Source organism: Cupressus sempervirens, chromosome 7 (genome assembly GCF_028749045.1).
Source record: "Cupressus sempervirens isolate cs-2001-9-10 chromosome 7, ASM2874904v1, whole genome shotgun sequence".
Taxonomy (NCBI): Eukaryota; Viridiplantae; Streptophyta; class Pinopsida; order Cupressales; family Cupressaceae; genus Cupressus; species Cupressus sempervirens.
In genome coordinates, this window is record NC_143124.1 from 629527657 (window position 1) to 629549612 (window position 21956).

Here is a 21956-nt window from a genome sequence, read left to right on the forward strand (position 1 = left end):
TGCGTCATACCCGAAACTTAGAAAGAGAAGCAGTATTTATAAATCTTTAAATTTAGTCATATTCTCTTGTCCAGATCTAGATACATGTGAATGCGACATTTTAGTGTGATGTACAAGCAACAATTTTTTAAAATTAATTTAGCTATTTGTCATAATTCCAATGACATGTCTCGATGGATAGTCATCACTCCCATAGCATAGTTGTTGCAACACCGTCACAACCATTTCAGATAGTTCTAACATTTAGACGCCGCTTCCATAGCACAACTATCACACAGACGTCGCAATTGTGATAGAGAATTGTAAGATTAAGACATAATTGTGACAATGTAGTGTCATAATTTTGAAGACATCAGGATGACCTCTTGCCCTTTCCTTCTTCCAAGTTATGATAGTTTTATCTGTCAAAATTGTAATGGCACCCCTTGTCATCACAAATTGCAACCAAAAGTCTAATGCCCATCCAATGAGAGTCAATTTATGGTTTTGTCGCTTGGACGATAGGTGGGCATCACAATTGCGACAAGTGGGCATGGGTGTCACAATTTGGGCCCAAATGTAGTAGTGAGCAGTAGCAACAAGGGGTAGGTCATCATCTTCTGAGTCACTAATCATAGGAACCCTTCTGTTAAACCTTGGTAAGTCAGACTCTAACCCAAATCCTAGTCCAACAATATCTTTGTTTTTGCGTCCCTCAGTGTGACTTAAGGGTTTGACAAGAGATTTATTTTCACTAGTTAGAGACCCTTGGCCATGATAGCCCATGTTTTTTAGAAATTTGTAGCCCTTTCCATAATGCTTGGGGGAAATGGGAGTAGTGACTATAACTTCCTCCACATCTTCCTCTTTCTTATAAATCCAATATCTTATAGATTGATCTTCTTTTTCTACTTCTAAGGGGATAGAGGACTGAACAAAGGTCCCAAAAATGGTCACAGCAAAAGCCAGGGGCTTCAATTTCTTAGAAGATTTCCTGTAAGATCTAGGAGAAACCAACAAAGCAGCAATAGAGTCAAGAGTGTACTTGCCCATACCAAGGCTCATCATTTTCAATTTCTGTTCGCACTCCTAAAGAGATAGTTTGAGCTCATTAGAGGAGTGATTGTGGGGAACTAGCATTATGACAGTAGACAATTTGTTGATAAACATTGAGTTGTCCCCTCAAATAACTATCTCGATACCATTGAAGGGAAATTTTATACATTGAGTTGTTCCCCTTTTTCATATTCAGGTAGAGGTTTCTTGAAGGCTTTGTGATCAATTTTTTTTACTAAGCCATCTATTATGAATTTGTCTCCATAAATGAGGTCTTGGATAACATCTTTGAGTTTGAAATAGTTTTTTGTGTTATGTCCCTTACTCCTAAAATAATTGTAGAAATAATCATCCCTCCACCAATTAGGTTTGACGGGTGGGTCATAGGGGCAAGAGTTGCCTAGAAGTGTGATAAGCTTATTTATGAGAAAGGTCTCTAAGACCACCTCATAAGATTCTACCATGGGTGTATAAACATGCTTTGGTTTAGATGATTTCTTGGTTTTTTCAAATGTTTGAGACGTTGAAGTCTCTTGTTGTTTTGCAGCATAGATATCATTAGAAAGGTTAAAGGTTGATTACTTGGTTTTAGGAGCATCCACTACTCCATCATTTACGGTGTACTTTCTTTTGCTCCAGGGTTTGTTTTTTCTTTGTCATTCCCATTGCCATTTTTTTTCTGTTCAACACAATATCACATTTTCTAATAGCAACATCCTCAATGTGGTATGCACTTTTGACCATGTTGTTGAAGGATGTGAACAATTGTTTCCTAAGATCATAGTAGAGTTCAAGTACAAGTGTATTGATAAAAATGTCAATCTTCTTAGTCTTAGGAATTTGTCGAGGGTACCTAGAGTGTATAGATCTCCATCATTGGACATATGTGGCAAAAGGTTCACCTCTTTTTTCTTAATGTTGTGTAGATCTAGCATAGTGATATGATGTTGAATGTCATAGGGATATTGCTAGATGAATCGTTGTGCGATTTCATCAAATGACTTGAGAGGGGTGACAATTTCATGAACCATTCCATTGCTTGGCCCCTCAAGCCTCTACAAAACAACCTCATAAGGTAAGTGTCTTCGTGCATAAAGTCCATGCTAAGAGCATATAAGTGTCTTACATGGTCATGAGGATTGCCATTTCCATCATATTTAGGAACCTCTATGTCCCTAGGAAATGGGACCATGTAAAGACTTTTTATGGAAAGAAAGAGTACATATTGATTTGACAAAGGAGGTTTTGGGTTGTTGATGTAGGAGCATCTTGCATGGTAAAATTTATTTATTATTATTATTTTTTTTAATGTGGAGAGAGAAAGTGACGGAAATAGAAGGAAAAATAATAATAAAATAAAATAAGGGAAAAATGAGAAAAGAAAAGAAAAGAGGAATTTCTATTTTCAAGGTGCATAGGTGGCATAAATAGAAAAATAAAATAAAAATGGTTGTTATTCCATTTATCAAGGTGTAGATGGAATTCTAGAAGCTTATGGATATTGTGTAGGTGGAATTCTAAACGGTTGTGGATATTGTGTAGGTGGAATTCTAGAAGGTTGTGGATAAATCATGCATTGGGTGGTAAGTGCCTATTTAAGTAAGGCATATGAGCATTTCGAATCAAGCTTTGGAAGGTCAAGCTTCAAGGTGAAAGTTGGAAGGTGTGAAGACTTCAAGATGTGAAAGCTTCAAGGTGTGATCTCTTCTTAGTAGAAGCTTGGAGAGGAGGAAGCTAAAGGGTGAGTTTTTCTGAGTTTGTGGATAGAGCGCTAAATGTGAGGCAGTTTACAAAAGGATTATGGTGGAGTTGTGAGTGTGTGGACAAAGTGTCGAATGTGAGGCAGTTCACACTTGGATCTTGGGTAAAGTTGGAGAAGAGCTAGTGGCTACGGTTTAGAAACAAGAAGGTTGCTTGGTGGCTTGCGAGCACAAGTTGAGATCTTGGAGGTTTCTACCAGAGTGTGGATATAGACTAGCTAGTGTTTGGATTGGATTTTGAGGGATCTTGCAAAACTATTATTGTAATTGCTATTGTATTTGGTCGTAACCGAGAAGGCCTTACAGCTTGACACATTACATGTAACAGTTATTTTATGAATAAAGAGTTGTGATCTTATATTAGATCTTGCATTCTTGGTTATGAGTTGGTAGGGTGGTGTGGCCCTTCATCAAGTGGTATCAGAGTGCAGGTTGTTCCTGAGTGTGTAGATAGATCACCGAAGTTGAGGCAATTTGCACCAGGACTTGGGTTGGAGAAGTAGATCTGAGTTGATCTTGATCTGGTGGTGGATTATTCCTTCTAGAGTCCTAGATCTCTTGGTTGTGAGGTGGCAGATCATGGTTCTAACTTGCAATTATAGAAGGGTTGCAGATGGATCGATGGATGTGAAGATGGAAGACTGATCTTGTTGAGGCATGATCGTAGAGAGTTTGTGGATTATAGATCCATGGTCCTAGACTTGTGATGTGGTTCTTGATTGTTCATGCGAGGTGGCAGGTTGCAATCTGACTTGCAAACAATTCAAGGTTGTTACAAGGAGTGTGGGAAGGATTTGTTGCAGAGGGTTTACGAAGATCTTAGTAGATGGCTCCAAGAGGATTGGACCCTAAGATGATTGCAAATCTCTATGATGTGGTGGAGAGGAGGTTTTCTAAGATGATTTCTTGGCTTGAAGCTAGCTTGGTTGATTGAGTTAGGGATGGATGAGGAAGGAATTCTATGAACGTTTGTGGAGCTAGAGTCTACTGATCCAGAAGAGAGTTGTTTGGCCAGTTAAGAGACTTGTTTGAGAGAGAAGACAACATTGCAAGGTTGAGGTGGAAGAAGTTGGTTTTGTTGATCAGATTATGGAGTTTGATATAGAACTTGTAGAGCAGCTGGAGGTTGTTGCTGAAGATATTCCTAACCTTGTTGATGTTGGGATGGAGATTGGTTTTCATGATCAATTGGTTGAGTCTGAAATGGAGATTGTGGAGCACTCAGTCATGGATGATCTAGTTGTTGTTGGTGATTATTTGTACATTGCAAAGCATCTTGTTGTGAGCAATGAGACTACTGGTCCTATGAGTTTGGCATATGTTGCTGAGAAGTTACATATTGTTGTTGATATGGAGTTTTTTGTTGTTGGTGTGGATTCACTAGTTGTTGATGTGGATGAGGGTTTTCTGTTGAAGCATTATGTTCAGTTTGTTCCTAGGAGTGAGCATGTTGATTGGATGATTGATATTTTGGTGTTTGACAGAGTGATGCATATGTGGATGATGTGTAGATTGGTTTTCTTGTCCTTGTTGAGGTGGAAACCTTGGGTGAAGATGAAGATGGTTACATATCTTTCTTTCGATGTCAAAGTGTGGGGCACACTTTTTTTTATCTACCTGGGGAGTTTGATGCAGGAGCATCTTGCATGGTAAAATTTTTATTAAAAAAAAAAAATTGTGGAGGAGAGAGAAAGTGATGAAAATAGAAGGAAAAATAATAATAATAATAAAATAAGGGAAAAAGGAGAAAAGAAAAGAAAAGAGGAATTTCTATTTTTGAGGTGCATAGGTGGCATAAATAGAAAAATAAAAATAAAATGGTTGTCATTCCATTTATCAAGGTGTAGGTGGAATTCTAGAAGGTTGTGGATATTGTATAGGTGGAATTCTAGATGGTTGTGGATATTGTGTAGGCGGAAGTCTAGAAGGTTGTGGATAAATCATGCATTGGGTGGTAAGTGCCTATTTAAGTAAGGCATATGAGCATTTCTAATCAAACTTTGGAAGGTCAAGCTTCAAGGTGAAAGTTGGAAGGTGTGAAGACTTTAAGGTGTGATATCTTCTTAGTAGAAGCTTGGAGAGAAGGAGGAAGCTAAAGGGTGAGTTTTCTTGAGTCTGTGGACACAGCGTTGAATGTGAGGTAGTTTACAGCAGGATTATGGTGGAGTTGTGAGTGTGTGGACAGAGCACTGAATGTGAGGTAGTTTACACTTGGATCTTGGGTAAAGTTGGAGAAGAGCTAGTGGTTGCGGTTTAGAAACAAGAAGGTTGCTTGGTGGCTTGCAAGCACAAGTTGAGATCTTGGAGGTTTCTACTAGAGTGTGGATTTGGACTAGCTAGTGTTTGATTTGGATCTTGAGGGATCTTGCAGAACTGTTATTGTAATTGCTATTGTATTTGGCCGTAACCGAGAAGGCCTTACAACCCGACACATTGCATGTAATAGTTATTTTATGAACAAAGAGTTGTGATTTGATATCAGATCTTGCATTCTTGGTTATGAGTTGGTAGGGTTGTGTGGCCCTTCATCAATTGTTCCTTGGAAACTTGTAATTGAGCGAGTTGATTTTTGAGTTCTCGCATTTCCTCTCTCAAGATCTTAACTTCAATAGGTTCTCATTTTTGGATTAATCTTTGCATGTCAAAATCATGATGGAGTTTCCATCCCTTAGTTGTCATGTATTGAAAATATTAGTCACCATTTTTTTCTAAGGCCTTTAGCATTAGCCTTTGGGCAACCCCATCTTTTTTAAATCGCATGAGATCTTCACTAGTAACCTCATCATTAGTCTCACTTTTGTGATGTGACTGTGAGTGTCTAGGTGGTGACAAACATATTCCTATGTTTACTCTAGGAGATATGGGCAGTGTGTTGTTTCCATTGTTGCAACCAATAGGAATGTTATCAAAAGGAATGTTATAGTAGCCATGTCTATTTTCAACATTACATGTGTGGGCATTAGCCTCAATTTGATGATAGGATCTTTCTCTATTAGCCATGTGTATGGCCTCTAGGCACGCTTATTCTTCTAAATGATGTTTCCTCTCTTCTGGATGCATGCTGAGTGACACACTGTCTTCAGTCCTATGAGTATCAAAGGGCATATCTAAAAGGTTCTCAAAGCTATATAGGGGATTATGCCAAGTGTTAGCCACTTCCAACTTATTAGAGATAGGTTCCTCCACACAAGGTTGTCTACGAGGACACCTAGTTGCAGTTTCCAATTTATCAAAGGTGAAAGAAGGACGACTCCCTTTACCAACTTGGAACCTAGTTGTAACCAACATATAAGGATATGTTTTTGTCTAATGAGATGAGATATAGCTTTTTAGATTTGAAGCTTATATGGTCAAGAATGATCACTTGTCAAAGATAAAAATAAGCAAGTGGCTTGTCAAGAGTGCTCAAGAATTTACAACACTAATGACTCAAGCCAAAAGAGTGAGCAAGAAGCTCGATAGCAAGTAGCTAGCATAGAGAGGTAACTGGATTTTGACAAGTGACCATTAGTGATTTTTTAGCTTACATTTGATGAGCTAGAACCATCGTTTCAACTTAGAACAATGCCTAAAATGAAGATTTTGCACTAGACTTGGGTAGGATGAAGTGACAACGCCCCTAAATCATCTAAGACACAATTTTGATGTTATTTTGAAAGAAATAGAAGCTGGGTGATATTTCTCAGAAGACCAGACGATATAGGATCAACAATATGTATCGTACGATAGACTTTACAACAATTAAGTGACACTTTTCTCTCAGGTGATAGAATTCCTCAAACAATGTGATAGATTTGACAACTAGCATGCGATAGAGTTTACAATAGTGGTGCGATACTTTGACAAGTGTGAAATATCACATGATATTTCTTAGAAGGTCATGCGATAAATGGCCAATGAACTGTGAAAAATGCAATTTCAAGCTTTAAAAACCCCTATGTTTCAGTTTGATTTCTTGAATGTTTTAGACTAGGATGTAGTATAGACAGTGTAGGACCTCTATTTACAATAGAAAACAACATAGTTTGAAAATAGTAAGGGGATTTAACATCTCTCAAATAGTTGGACAAAGGACAAAGCAACCTTGCCAACACAAATGATTGGGATATCAAAATGCAAAAAATTTACGAATGTTAACGAGGTTGTTTGATGTTCAAGAATGTCTACACAGGTCTATTCACATTTGAAGGCACATGCCAAGCAATACTACCTAAGGTCACGATTCATTACTCAACAACTTGGCCCATGCTTGATGCCCCTTCGCCTCACACCAAGTGGTTGCCCACAAGAGATATTGGCTTTGTCATGGAGATGTCATTGGCATAACCAAGGGGACACAAATGATGAGCGTAAAATTTTGGGGTGATCCAAATGGTGAGTGTAAAATCTTGGGGTGATCCAAGTAATCCACTAAGATCGGCCCTTGCACCAAGATGTTAAGCAGAAAAATGAGGTAGCTTCTAACCTATGATGTTTAGAAAGGGCTTCCATTTGTAGTACTCCCCTTGCTCCTAATTATGGGACACCTTACCTTGTGGCAAGTAACGAACCTCGTGGCCACAAGAGTACCTTAAACATTCTTTCCTAGCATTTTCCTCATGGTCCCAATCTCACAAGTACTCACACTAAGCGAAGACAAGCACTATGTTTACCAAGATTATGTGTCCTTTATAGCCTTGAGTTTAGAGTGGGTTAGAATAATTGAGTTCACTTGTCCCCACTTGGGTCGTTCCTCTTGATTGCTCAAGAGCACACCCTCTAAAGGATTCTAAACTACACAAAATGGATCCACTTTTGGAGGTCAAGATTTCTAATTCACCACAAGGCTGAAGAGCATATACTCCTATTCCAAATGTTTCCCCCAAACACACCAAGAAGCTCAATTAGCCCTTTGCTTTCAAAATCTAAAGGTGGGTCAAGATTTCTGATTCACCACAAGGGCGAAGAGCATACTTTCCTACCACCAAGAGATCCCAATTGCAAGTTTTATGTGCCTATGAAAGATGAACAACTAGTAATATTGTAGCACACAAAATTAAGGAAAATAAAGCACACTTGTTAGTTTTGTTTTTATGCTTTTAAGCAACCCTACAAATTATCATTAGTAGCCTTTTTGTATTTGAATCTTTGACATGTGCTCTTTCTAGAGCAATTTTGCAATTGTTTAGAGAAACCCTACAAGAAAACATTAGTCCAACAAAGGTTAGTCCCAAAATGATGTAAAAACCTATTATAAAACCTCTGTCAGACAACAATGAACCTAAGAAACTAGAAAAAATAGAATGCCAAAAATGTGAATTTGACCAAATAACTCAAACAGGAACAAGTTCTAGGCTAGATGATGCTTTTTTATTGACAAAATATCGTATGATACTTTTTAGTATAGGGGGACGATACTTCTATTCTGTGTGATACTTCACACTATACCTAAGTGATATATTTTGTATACTAGTGTGATAGACTTCTATATGTGCAGACGATAATTTAACTAGTAAAGTATTGCACGATAGTACTGAGAACTATTGTACCCCACGTTAGGCAAAAAAAATGTACACTTCTCTAAACCCTTCTATCGAAGGTATTCCATGGATTGGAACACTTGAATGACGGCTTAGAGCTCCCTATCCATGGAGTGCAAAGGTGTGTGCTTTTGCATATGAGGAGCTCTCAGTTGAGCCTTAGAGACACAACCCTTGCTAGTAAAACATGCAATGAGAGATTCCTTAGACAAGAGAAAGAGTGCAAATGTAAAGGGGATTCTCAAACATGTAATGCAAGAAATTAGCTAAGATAGAATGAGATGCACAGTGCAATTATGCTAACAATATGATAGAGTTACCAAGCCATACTAATTAAACTAGGTGATCTAAGCTATTGCAAAGGAAAATTAACTATTCTAAATGAATCTAAGCTAAGATGAAGGATGCAAGAACGAGACATCAAGAATAGAAGTTCTCCACAAAAGCTCTAAGGAATCTGTCAATAAACTTATAGCATAACATTAGCTCAAAAACAAGATCCTTAGAGAGGGAGAGAGCTCTCTCTTTTAAAGATATACGAACAGTTGAGATCAAGATCAAGAAATGGATGATCAAGGGTGGGGGTTGACTTTTGACTATTACTTGCAAGTGGAGTTTTTGGACTATTTTGAAGGGAGTTTTGTAAAGGTGCAAACAATGTATTTAGAGTGAAAATTGATACAACTATAATTGTACTCACCATTTATTTCATAACCTTTTTAATCTTTACAACGCCTTTATCAATGGGATTTTGCATTGTGTCTACAACTATTAGCCTCTTGTGAATTTTATTGTTGCATTTATTTAGGAAAACTAGTAGTAGTACCCACGTCATCCCTAATAGTGGTAGTGACACTTGATTGAATACTAATAGGAATACTATCCCTGGATTATGTACCAATGGTAGTGGCACTTGATTCATCATCTATAGGAATACCATATTTTTTTAGTGTTTTTAACTGAATATGAGTGTACGCACAAGTTAAATTCGGAGCTCTAAAAAATTGAGATGCATGGGAATGAGTAGTACATTCCTACAATGATTCAACTCCAATGGGTAGTTTCTCACCATGTTTTATTGGAACTTTTTCTATAAATACTAGTAGCCAATGACCTTCTCAAGGACCCAGACCATGACCTTCTAACTCCATTTTCAATAATGGTATCCCACTTGGTATATATTTGTGTCATGGGCTCATTGACTCCACTTAATTTTTTAGAGATTGTAGTAGTTGTTGGGTGGTTGTGGGATTAACCTTAATCTCATACTCATTATCCTTATCACTTTTGGCACATGTGTCAGTGAGATGCTCTATATTTAACAATTTGCTAAACTCTTCATCCTCATCAATCTCATCAAGATATGCATTGGTCTTTGGTTTACCAAGATTCTTCCTCATAGTCCAAAATTTGGTAACCTTGATTTAAGTCCAATTTTTTCCTTTACATTGTTCCAATATATTTTGTAGAATAAATTTTTTAGATGGATGAACAACTTTTTGATGGAACTTTTAGGAGCTCTTGTTTTAATTTTAATTTTTGATATCTTGCTTTGTTGTCCCCTATGTGTGTAGTGCCATAATCTGTGATGATTATTCTCTCAGTGATAATTGGTTCCCTCAAGTTGTCAGGCTCATTATGAGTAACTAAGTTTTGATACCAATTGTTAGAAATAAGGAATACTAAGAGTGGTGGGCACTGGGGTGGTGAATCATTATTCCAACACTTTGTGGCCAAATATGGATATCAAAAATCAACCTTAAACATGCATGCATAAATAATAAATGAATAATAATAAACATCCCACAAAGAAACTCATAACACCATATTTTATTAACTAGGGAAACTCTGACCAAGGTAAAAACCAGGTGGGGATGGTACCCACAAAACGATCCACTAATTAAAAGTACCTTGTGAAAGGTTTTCACCCTATTAGGAGTGTATTACATACATGTGGTGTATATGTTCTTGTTAGAGGACTAGACCTTGTTATAGGCTTCAAACCTGTTAGGAGTTGTATTACAAAAAGAATGACCTCACTGCTCTTACAACAATATACAACTTTACAAGTAGTATAAGTTATTACTAAAATTGTGATTATGCTAATACCCCAAATATCTGATCATTTCTTGATGTTCCTTACATCTAACCATGCATATAAACCTTTCTACGTTGTAAAGATCAAAACAACATCTATCTAACATCGATAAAGTGCACATATCATTATCTTATCATAGCATAATCATTGGCATGTTCGCTTAACCAAAAAGTTTGTCTTTATACACTTTTCTTTGCACTTAACCAGACATTACCAAAACCAATTATTAATTTATGCTAGCCGGGGGTTAACATCTAGGATGTTGTCCCTACCTAATCAAGTTCTTGAATTTAACAAGTCAATTCAATTCCTTGACCAAAGTGATCATATTGTACCACATACTATGTTTTTGTGATCAATTTCCTTTCAAAACATGTCTGAGATATAAAATTAAGTTGAGCAACTTTAGACATGTCATCTAGACTATCCATGCCAGTATCTCCCAAAATTACAGTCCCGTACTTGTTTCTAGTGAAGTTTGTCAAAACAAACAATTTGCTTGTGTACTAATTTCTTGCACTTAGACAATTTTCTTCATAAGCATATACCAAATTTAATTGTTATCTTAAGTTGTCTTACCTTTGCATAATGTTTATATTAATGTCAACATCTATGAACTTACTTTAGCCAACTTGCCACCATTGAGAGCCTCTTTTACAACACTTGGGTTAAGGAAGAGGCTGAGATAGTCGATGCCATTGTGGAAACTATAACAGGGAACAATCTGTTTGATGTCAAAAAGGGTTGCAAGGCTTGCTTTATTTTCTAGCCAGTTAAGAACATGGATTCTTGCTATTCCAATGTCCTCCCAATTCTTTTGAGTGACCACTATGATGGCCTCTTGCTACAAGATTTCTAGGTGAAGGTTCTCTTTGGAATCAATCAACCATGTAGTGTGGGCAAAGAAAGTTGAAGAAAACCCTCATTCCAAGATCATCTAATGTAAGCAAATAAAAAATTGATGATTACAAAATCATACAAGCAAATAAAATTGATGAAATCACACATTTTAGGATCACTTTGTAGAAAATAATCACAAAATATTATGTAAAATATATTATAAAATATATGTGCAATAATGTATATGCATGGATTTCTGCAACATAGTTGCAAATAAGAGCAATACCCTAAATTCCCAATACATGAGTGTGATTCAATCACTTACCTAGACAACAAGGTGTATCAAGTTGTTGCCAGTAGCCACACATTGTCAATTCGATAAGATCCCTCTTTCTCCACCATGCAATACACCAACGATGACATGCATTTTCCAACATAGCTCTCACCCATCACAAAAAAAGGTTAGGATCGTAGAATGCTTGCAGTGCATTGTATAAATCCTTGACAATTTCTTCCTGATTACATTAAATATCTTGGTTGGTGGGGGCAATGCTAAAGCCACTTTTGATGGGGTTGTCTAGAAAGAAGAGGCCAAAAAGATAGTTCTACGGGGTCAAGTTTTGGTGTAAGCGGAGGTTCAAGCAATTCTCTAGGGCCCAATTCATATGGATAACCGACTAGGCCGGAGCAATTGCGACCTCCTTCAAGCCACAAAATGAGCAACTCGTTTGAAAGTTGGAGTTCCTAATTTTTTAGTATGCATAGAAATCTATATTCCTACGGAGGCTTGGAAAATAATCTTTTTTTTCTTCTTACATATAAATGATTTTTCTCATTGCTCACACCAATGAGGAATTAGAAAAACTATATCTTTAAATTATTAGAAATACATATTAATACTTAACTATTATGTTTTGCCTCAACAAAATTTAATACTTTAGTGTTATTGAATAATTGACCTCGAAAAACTAAAAAAATTGCATTAAAAGATTCCATAAATTATCGAAACTAATAAAGATTATGAGGAAGAAGGACATGGTTTTCAATCTAATACCATAATGCCTAAGCAAAGAATAGATGATCTGGCTGATTTATCAAAACAAATTGTTATTTATCAAATGATAGAAGATCAAAGGAGAGAGTTAGATGATAAATCCATGCTAGAGGAAGATGAATTCTTGGCTGAAGATGGAAATCAATCAGAGATGGGTGATCTTCCTATTTCTCAGTCCAGGGAGTTCCAGATTTTATCTCAAACTGATTATGTCCTTCCTTTGGATGAACCTCCCCACTTAGATGCTACGATTGAAAAAGGAGACAACTCAAAGCATAAACCAAACCAAAGAAAAAGAGCTGATATTAAGAACATTACTAAAGGGGTAGAGACTAGAAGCAGCAAAATGGTCCAGCAAACCAAGATAAATTCTCTTGCTTCTACTCTCGATAAATCTGGAAAAAGAGCAGAACAATAGTCCAAGGTGAAACCGGATGTTGGTCGTCCATAAAAATCTGGAAGAAGATCCACTAAGAAAACCAGAGAGTTAGAAAGTATGCAGAGTATAGCTGATGGCAGACAGGCTACTATTCTAGATTTTACCCCTAAAAAATAGATATGAAAATCATTACTTGGTATATTAGGGGGCTAAACAGTATTAATAATCTGGATATTGTTAGGATTTTGTTAGATAACAAAAGTTTGAGTATCTCCTGCTTCAAGATAAGTGCTGGAGAAAGAACGTTTCTAAGGAATTTGTAACTAGAAGAACATATTTGATCAGCAACCCTTGGTGATTTGCTTGGTCTGGGAGGCTTCTCAGGTTGCCTCGCTTTCCAGTCTGTTTTTCCAAGTTCTAGTGTCCTCGCTGGTTTCTCTTTCTGATCACTTCTGTTGGTTTTAGGTCCTTGCTTGACCTGGTTTAATTGTATTGCTGGTTTCGGGTCCGCTTAAAACCTGGTAGAGCTTCATGGTATATCTTTCTTTTTGATGTAAAGGGTTTCGGGGCCCCTTCAAAACCTGTTTTTACCTTAATCTAAAAACTAATAAACATGCATATGATCACCAAAATTACTTCTTAAAAATTAACATTAGATTTTAGCATTAAAAAAAATCCCTAAAACACACTTACATAGTTGATATTAAAATATAAATAAATAAATAAAACATTATAATAGAATAATTAGTACTCTAGATAATCAATTTTTTTTGTTACTTATAATAACACCAAAAAATAATAAATAAATGCAATGTCGTTTTCCCTCCACATTATAAAAAAAAAAAAAATAGGCCCACAAATCAAAGGAAGATGCTGGCACAATAAAGATAGAGTTGCCTTCGGGGCCGGCAAGTTAATGAAATGGATATTTACCTAATTCATCATCCCGCCGAGTCACTCAAAATATCTCACAAAATATCATGGAACTTTTTTTCCACGTTGGCATCAATTTAACACTGGTTAAGAGGCGGTTAATGCCTCAATAGTCCTTTTAACCACGGGTTGAGGGCTGTGACTGTTGTGGGGGTTCATTGTTAACCAGAGTTGTACGAATATCTTGGAATGCGTTGATTTAAACCATAGGTCACGGTGGGTTAAGATTTTAGGGTTTTAAATAGCCCCGAGCTGCAGAGTTTAAGGCACGCTCTCGAGACTGGCCCCTGCCGTCTCTTGTCTGGTGTTTTCTGGTTCAGATTCTTAGTAGTTTGTAGTTGAAAGTTGTGTAGATTAGGTTTATAGGACTGTCTTTAGATCCAAAAAATGGCAGCTGCTGATGTTGAATTCCGCTGCTTTGTTGGTGGCCTTTCCTGGTCCACCGATGACAGGAGCTTGAAAGACGCCTTCAGGGCTTTCGGCGAAGTTATGGATTCAAAGGTCATTTAAGTTCTTGTTTATTTTTTTATCCTATATTTGGATTCGTGCTTGAAGTGATGGCTCGGATCTGTATGTTCTATAATTTATTTGTAGTATTTGTATTTATTGTAGGTCGTGAGTGACCGTGAGACTGGAAGATCTAGAGGGTTTGGATTTGTGACCTTTACGGATGAACAAGCCATGAAAGACGCCATTGAAGGTATGAACGGACGTGACTTGGATGGAAGAAATATTACTGTAAACCGTGCCCAAGCTAGAGGCGGCGGCGGAGGCGGAGGTGGAGGCGGCTACCGTGGAGGCGGTGGTGGAAGTGGAGGATATGGCGGTAGTGGTGGTGGGGGCTATGAAAGCCGCCGAAGTGGAGGTGGAGGTGGAGGTTATGGTGGAGGTAGCCGTGACCGATCTGATCGTGGTTACGGTGGTGGTGGTGGCGGTGGCTATGGTGGCGGCGGCTCTCGTTACGGAGGAGGCGGTGCATCTGAAGATGGCGGCTGGAGAAGTTAGTTAGGGTTTGGTCTTTAGTTTTTAGCTTGTTACCTTTAAGGTTTTGCTGTATAGTTTGACTATGCAAACTGAAATCAGCGTTCTCTCTCTTTGATTGTATCCTTGTGGAGTAAGAATCTATACCGGTTTTGATCTATGATGAATACAAATTTTATATGACTTGCTCTAAGTTGGTGCTGCAAGAAGTGTTAGAGTTTACTTATGGATAATTGGCTTTTTCTTATTGGAGCCGTTCGAATGGACGGGTTTTGGTATTAAAGTTCGAGGGTTTGAACAGTATTTTCTCTCGTAAACGTGTCAGTTTATTTTATGAGGGCTTGTTTTCGTAATTCTGTTAATACTAGCACAACGGTGGATTCGAGCATGTACCTTTACAACGCATCTATACTGGTTTTGATAAGTTATTGAAGATTTCCATGAATTCTTATTGGGCTTATGGTCATTGAGTTCAGATCTGCTCCTCTCTTGGAAGAAACTCTAATGTTTCGTCAATCTTGTTTGTTGTTATGTTATTAGCGGGGTTAGAGGGTGGTATTTGTCACGTTCTGTCAATATGTTGGTAGCATATACCGTTTTTGTTGAAGAGTATATGAATCTCTGAACACCAGAGAAGGGTAAAGATTAAACAATTTGTCGAAAGGGTTAAGGTAGGGTAAAGATTAAACAATTTGTCGAAAGGGTTAAGGTAGGGATCAGCCAAGGGCTGTAGCATTCGTTAAACCTGATTTATTTTTTCTATGAGTTTCAATATCGGACATACAAACGGAGATTTTATTTGATTTGATTAAAGTTAGAAAGCCCTATTATGAGCCGATGGAGACAGCTACGGTATTTTCAAGTTTCAAGGAGTTTTTTTTATCATTCGTGGAAGGGGTCAGGGTTTGTTTGAGAATTGTAAGATTTTTTCTTTTCTGGATTATGTATTGTTTTTCTGTATCTCGTATCTTGTAGATGATGAATTTTAATGAATATTTGTTAAAAATGGTAGTTGTGATAGCGATAATAGGTACTTGGCTTTCAAAACATTCAAACAAATGAAATTTTTATGCTTTAAAAAAAAAAAATTATGTTCTTTTTAAAATTTTAGTAATCTAAGTTTCTAAATTTGTCTCAGTAATTTACAAACAAATAAAGTTATTTATGCTCATTTTGAAACAGGGTACAGGCTAAATTCCCATAAAAAAAAGATCAAAGACAAGAAAACCATTTGTTTTTTTACAAACATTTTTATGGAAAGATAGTAATACATGCTAATCTCCTATAAAAATAATAAAAGATCAAAGAATGTTGAATTGTACATTTTTGTGAAGGATAGTTGTGTCCTATTAAAATGGTGAAAATGGAATTTTGGAATAGGTTGGACTAGTTTTTTGGAGAGTGCCTGCAATTCCGAGATTAGGTTACTCATCTTTAGTGTAGCAAATGGTAATTAAAGTTCTCAAATGGTAATTAAAGTTCTCAAAATGGAAAAAAGGTTTGCAAAATTTTGATTTTAATCTCTACATTTTTATCAACCAAACAGCCAAACAGAAAATGTTATATAAGGTATATGTAATGGGCACTTTTGAATGTCTTAAAAATTAAATCAGAAAATGTTATATAAGGTATATGTAATGGGCACTTTTGAATGTCTTAAAAATTAAATCAAATTGCTGAAAGAAATTATGTCAAACAGTTTGCTTTCAATCTCATATTTTTTTATTTAATATTTTAAATTTTTTATAACTTGAAAAATCAAACATTTATTTGTTTGTTGTGTTTGTGCATGGAATTGGTATCATACAACATAAACAAAAAAGAAACTACAATAGTTCAAAAGTGGAAATGAATTACAGTCAAATAAATGTTATTTTAAATTAATTCATAAAATTAAATATATGGCAGATTTATCAACTCACCAATTAATAATATCAAGTTTCCACAATCCATTGTTAATGATGATGTTGCTTCTGGATTCGATTGTGTAAGTTTTTTTATCATCAACGTTTCGGATGATAATAAAAAAATTTACACAATCGAATTCAGAAGCAACATCATCATTAACTCACCAATTACTTCAGCATTATTGACATAATACTTCAGTGCTTTCGCACTTGCTGCTACAGTATTTTCTTTTTCAATCAGTCCATTATTTTTGTAATATCATTTTCTCAAAGTGGCATAAGCGTCGAACAAGTACTGAAGAAGATATATATCATTTTTTCAAAGCGGCATAAGCGTCGGACAAGTACTGCAAAATACCAAATACATTTAAGTCGAAAATGCAATTAAATTGTTTGATAATGAAGTCGATAACAAAGAATTTCAAAGGCTAAACTCTAAGGGAATGACGTCTAAAATGTTACAAGAAAGGATAAATGTTCTAAAATGCCAAGAACAGAATTTCAACTCATATACCAATTTTTTTTCATATTCAATTTGTCTAATGAAGCCACAAATGCTTCTTTTTATTTTCAAGGGTCTGCTCAACTCATATGAGTAAGGTGGGATAAAATATGTGTAATATATAAAACATATATTAAAATACCTCTTATGTCTCCGTTGGGTATACATCACCATAAAAATAAATATTAAAGTAACATTTTAATATTTTACAATTAAATTAGACGTTACTTTAATAAAATTTTACGCATTAAAATGTATTAGCAATCGGATTTCGAATAATGCGAGTGATAGCTCATCGAAAAGTTTTCACCTAGGAGTATCGAATCCAATCATCAAAATTGACCTGCATTGTGTCCTGTCGACTTACTAAAAATAGTAAGTATGTTTGAAATTGAGTAAATCAACTTCGTTTTGGCTCAAACTGAAAATGATTAGGTCAAAACACTCTAGGATCCCATTAAACCCTTCGTTAGCCTTCGGGACCATGTAGAACAAGGCTAACGCACTCACACTTGGTCAACTGTTAAAATGGGGACATTACAGTCCGCTCCCCTTGAAATTGCTTGTCCTCAAGCAATCTCAGTCCAGTGCGCTGAATAACTTGCTCACTCTCCCATGTAGAATCTTCTTTCGATAGGTCTTTCCATCTGACCAAATACTCCTTCACTATCTTGTTTCTAAGATTCCTCTCTCTGGTGTCCATAATAGCTTCGGGTACTAACACAAACTTCCCCTCCTCATCCAAAGGGGGTAAATCTGTAGAAGGCACTACACTCTGACCAATGGCTTTCTTAAGCTTAGACACATGAAACACATTATGCACTCGATTGCCCTTGGAAGCTCAAGCTCATAGGCGACTTTGCCCATTTTGCGAATCACCCTGTAGGGACCATAAAATTTAGGTTTCAACTTTTCAGCTCCGGTCTTCTTGAGCGATGACTGTCTATATGGTTGTAGCCTCAAGTAAACCATATCCCCTACTTCGAAGCTACGCTCTATTCGGTGCTGATCAACATACAATTTCTGTTGATTCTGGGCCTGCTGTATATTCTCTTTGAGCACTTTCAGAATGTTCTGACTATCTTGCAATAAGTTTTTGGCTTTGGGCACTCTACTGTCCCCCAAAACTAAATTCATGAAGTTAGGTGCTTCATAACCATAGAGTGCTATGAAAGGAGTCATCTTGATGGACATATGATAAGTGGTGTTATAACAATACTCTCCCATATGCAACCATCTGATCCAAGCCTTTTGTTGTGTAGTTACATAGTTCTTCAAATATCCTTCCACCCATTTATTCACAATCTCTGTTTGCCCATCTGTTTGCGGATGATAACTAGTGTTAGGTGTAAGATCTGTACCACACAACCTAAACAACTCTTGCCAAAAAACACTCATAAACTTACTATCCCGGTCGCTGACAATAAATTTGGGCAACCCATGTAACCTGAATATCTCTCTAAAGAAAAGCTCTGCCACCTGTGCTGCTGTGTAAGTGGATGAAATAGCAAAGAAGTGAGCAAACTTCGTCAAGCGGTCCACCACCACATAGATGCAATCCCTTCCCTGCACTCGTGGTAAACTAGTGATGAAGCCATCGAAATACTTTCCCATTTCCTATCAGGAATGGGCAAGGGCTGTAATAAACCTGCAGGAAATGTGTGCTCTCCCTTATTTTGTTGACAAACCACATATTCCTTGACATACCTCTGAACATCATCCTTGAGCCCTTTCCATGAAAACCACTCTCGGATCTGCCTGGAGGTCTTGAAGACCCCCGGATGTCCAGCTGTGGGTGCATCATGAAATGCCTTCAGTATCGCCTCTCTCAAATGTGATGACGGAATCAAATAAACCCTGTCCTGAACTCTGATCAATCCATCTATCACCTCATAGCGATCATCCTGTATGGTACCTGAAATCAATCCAGAAGCTCAAGCATCTCCGACATACTCTGCTATAATCCGATCTCTCCAATCTCTTGAAATCTCTACCAGAGCACATAAGTGAGGTCTCCAAGATAAGGCATCAACCACCACATTTTTCTTACCTTTGACAAACTATATGTCAAAGTCATAAGCCTGCAATTTAGTCACCCATTTTTGTTGCCGGTCATTAAGATCATGCTGGCTCATGAAGTATTTAATACTGTTGTGATCAGTCTTGATCACAAAACGTCCACCTACCAAATATGATCGAAATTTGGCCAATGCATGCATTATGGCCAACATCTCTCGATCATAGACAGAATAACTTTTCTCAACTCCTCTGAGCTTCCTACTCTCAAATGCAATGGGATGCTTCTCCTACATGAATATTGCTCCAATCCCATCACCTGATGCATCACAATGAAGCTCAAAAGGCTTCATGAAATCCGGTAGAGCTAGAACTAGACATGAAGACATTACCTGCTTGAAATGCTCAAAACACCTCTGTGCTGCCCCTGTCCACACGAAGGCTCCTTTCCTGGTAAGATCTGTCAAGGGTGTAGCAATCTGTGAGAATCCCTTAACAAAGCTCCTATAAAAACCACATAAACCAAAGAATCCCTTAAGCAGTGTAAGGTTTGTGGGAGTAGGCCACTCTACAATAGCTCTAATCTTTTCGGGATCAACCTGAACGCCATCTGCACTAATGATATGCCCAAGGTAAAGGAGCTCAGTCATGCCAAACTCACATTTAGATTCCTTGGCATACAATGACTCTCTCCAGAATAGATAACACCTCCTCCAGATGATGTAAGTGCTCCTCCTAGGTCTTACTGAAGACCAAGATGTCATCAAAGAAGATTAAGACAAATCTTTTCAGCTGCTTCCTGAATACCTGGTTCATACAACTTTGAAATGTAGCAGGTGCATTGGTTAGACCAAATGGCATAACCATGAACTCAAAGTGGCCATAGTGACATTGGAAGCCTGTTTTGTCAATGCCCTTTGCTCTCATCCTGATCTGATGGTATCCGGATTGCAAATCAATTTTGGTGAAGAAGCATGCCCCATGCAACTCATCAATCAGCTCATCAATCCTAGGAATGGGATACCTTTTTTTAATTGTTTTCTTATTCAGTGCCCTGTAATCGATGCACATGCACATCGTCCCATCCTTCTTCTTTACCAATACTACTGCTGAAGCAAAGGGGCTCTTACTGGGCCTGATATGCCCCATCTCCAACAAATCCTTAATCGCCTTCTCTATCTCATCCTTGTGTTTCTTAGGATGACGATAGGGAGTAATCATAACTGGTTTGGCTCCCTCCTCGAGCTCAATGACATGTTGTCAGGAGGAACCCCATGAGGAATATTGCTAAATACTTTAGCGTGTCTATCAAGTATCTTCTAGATATCTGGTGGATGACTCTTTTCTTGTGGCTCTGGTGAAGTTGGCATAATGTAGCACTCTGCCGCCCACTCTATGTCATCATGACGAAAAAGTCTCTGCATTCTCCTCAAGGACACTACTCTGCAACCTCCATCTGAAAGTCCTCTAAGTACCACAGTTCTGCCCTCATGCTAGAATCTCATCTCCAATTTCGCTAGATTGAGTGTGAACTCAACTAGTGAAGCCATCCATGTCATGTCGAGGATGACATCATAATCTCTCATGTCCACAACATAGAACTCATCCTCCAACTCCTAGCCATCTCCAAACCTGATGCGAAGATTAGATATCTTCCAAGTGCATAATAACTTATCACCGTTAGCCACCATGACTCTAAACCCATCATGCTCCCCTGTCTGTAATCCTCTCCTAGCTACCAACTGTGCATCTATGAAGTTATGTGTAGCCCCAGTGTCAATAAGAGATATCACTTTCTGCCCCTGGATAGTACCCCTGACCTTAAATGTGATTGCCTTTTGGGCCCCTGTCAAGTGTGCCAACGATCTATCATCCTTAGGAATGTTGCTCTCCTCTATAGTGTTACTCTCATCTGAATCAGAGTGCTGATCCTCCTCTTCTGACTCTGACTCTTCTGCTGAAAAGTACTCCATTTGATTTGCCTTAGCCTTGAGAGAACATTTATGAGATAAGTCCCAAAGCTCTCTACAATGGAAGCACAACTTCTTCTTTCGAAGTTCATTCAAGGTTTCATTGTCTAGTCCTTTTGATCATTCTTTGGGTTTGCTATACTCTTTCTGAAACGGTTTTTTGTCTTTGTCCTTGCGGTAGGAAGAATCTGTTGAATGGTTTTTTTCCTTTGTATACCGAAGGGGCTAAATCTCGTGCCTTTTTAGTTGCTTCAGCTAAGGTGAGTGGATCATGTCCCTTCACCCAACCTTGTAATGGATCAGCGAGACCATCACAAAATAACATCACCAATCTCCTAGGAGAGATATCAGTAACAAGTACAAACAAGCGCTGAAACTCGGCAATGTAAGCATCCACAAAACTTGACTGTTTTAACTATGCTAGCTCCTTGAAATGTAACTCGGGATCCTTAGTGTCAAATCTCTCAATCAATGTTTCGGTGAATTCCTCATAGGATGTAATCTGATTATGCCCCAAAGTCACCATGCCATGATGCCACCATTCATGTGCAATGCCATCCAAGTGCATAGCCGCATACTTGATAGCCTCCTCCTTAGGCATAGGATTTAGCTGCAAGTATGTATCTACCTTCTGCACCCAAGCTCGTGCAGTCATCTTCCCTGAAGCATCATAATAAGGTAAAGAAAGTTTTCCAACTTTCTTCCTCAGCTCAAAGTTTTGATTCCTCCCTCTTGTTTTAGGCATGTGTCTCATCCTCAAGTCCATATAATCTCTAAGGGAAATATCCACCTGAAACTCCGGTCCACTAGCCTCCCAATCCCTGTTGAACTGATCCTGTAACTCGGTAATCTGCGGTTTGTTTACTGGTTGAACCGGATCTCTGGGTGGGAAAGTGGGTAGAAGAGGTCGTGAGCTCGCAGTCCGTGCTGGGCATGCAACGTGTCTAAAGTTATCAACCTCA

General features: G+C 37.7%; 1 protein-coding gene across 1 annotated transcript; it reads left to right on the forward strand.

Moving 5' to 3' along the window:
* The first annotated feature begins 13886 nt into the window (after positions 1-13886).
* On the forward strand, positions 13887-14792 carry LOC149548278 (glycine-rich RNA-binding, abscisic acid-inducible protein-like). The gene is made up of 2 exons (XM_089792333.1): positions 13887-14119; positions 14231-14792. The coding sequence occupies exons 1-2, from the start codon at positions 14006-14008 to the stop codon at positions 14621-14623; spliced, it is 507 nt and encodes a 168-aa protein (XP_089648459.1). The 5' UTR covers positions 13887-14005; the 3' UTR covers positions 14624-14792.
* Positions 14793-21956: the final 7164 nt, after the last annotated feature.

What these genes read in the sequence shown, in the direction of transcription:
- LOC149548278 (XM_089792333.1), top strand. Translation starts at nt 14,006, where the DNA reads ATGGCAGCTGCTGATGTTGAATTCCGCTGCTTTGTTGGTGGCCTTTCC. An exon ending in GCGAAGTTATGGATTCAAAG is followed by an intron (nt 14,120 to 14,230) that starts GTCATTTAAGTT and finishes TATTTATTGTAG; the next exon opens with GTCGTGAGTGACCGTGAGAC.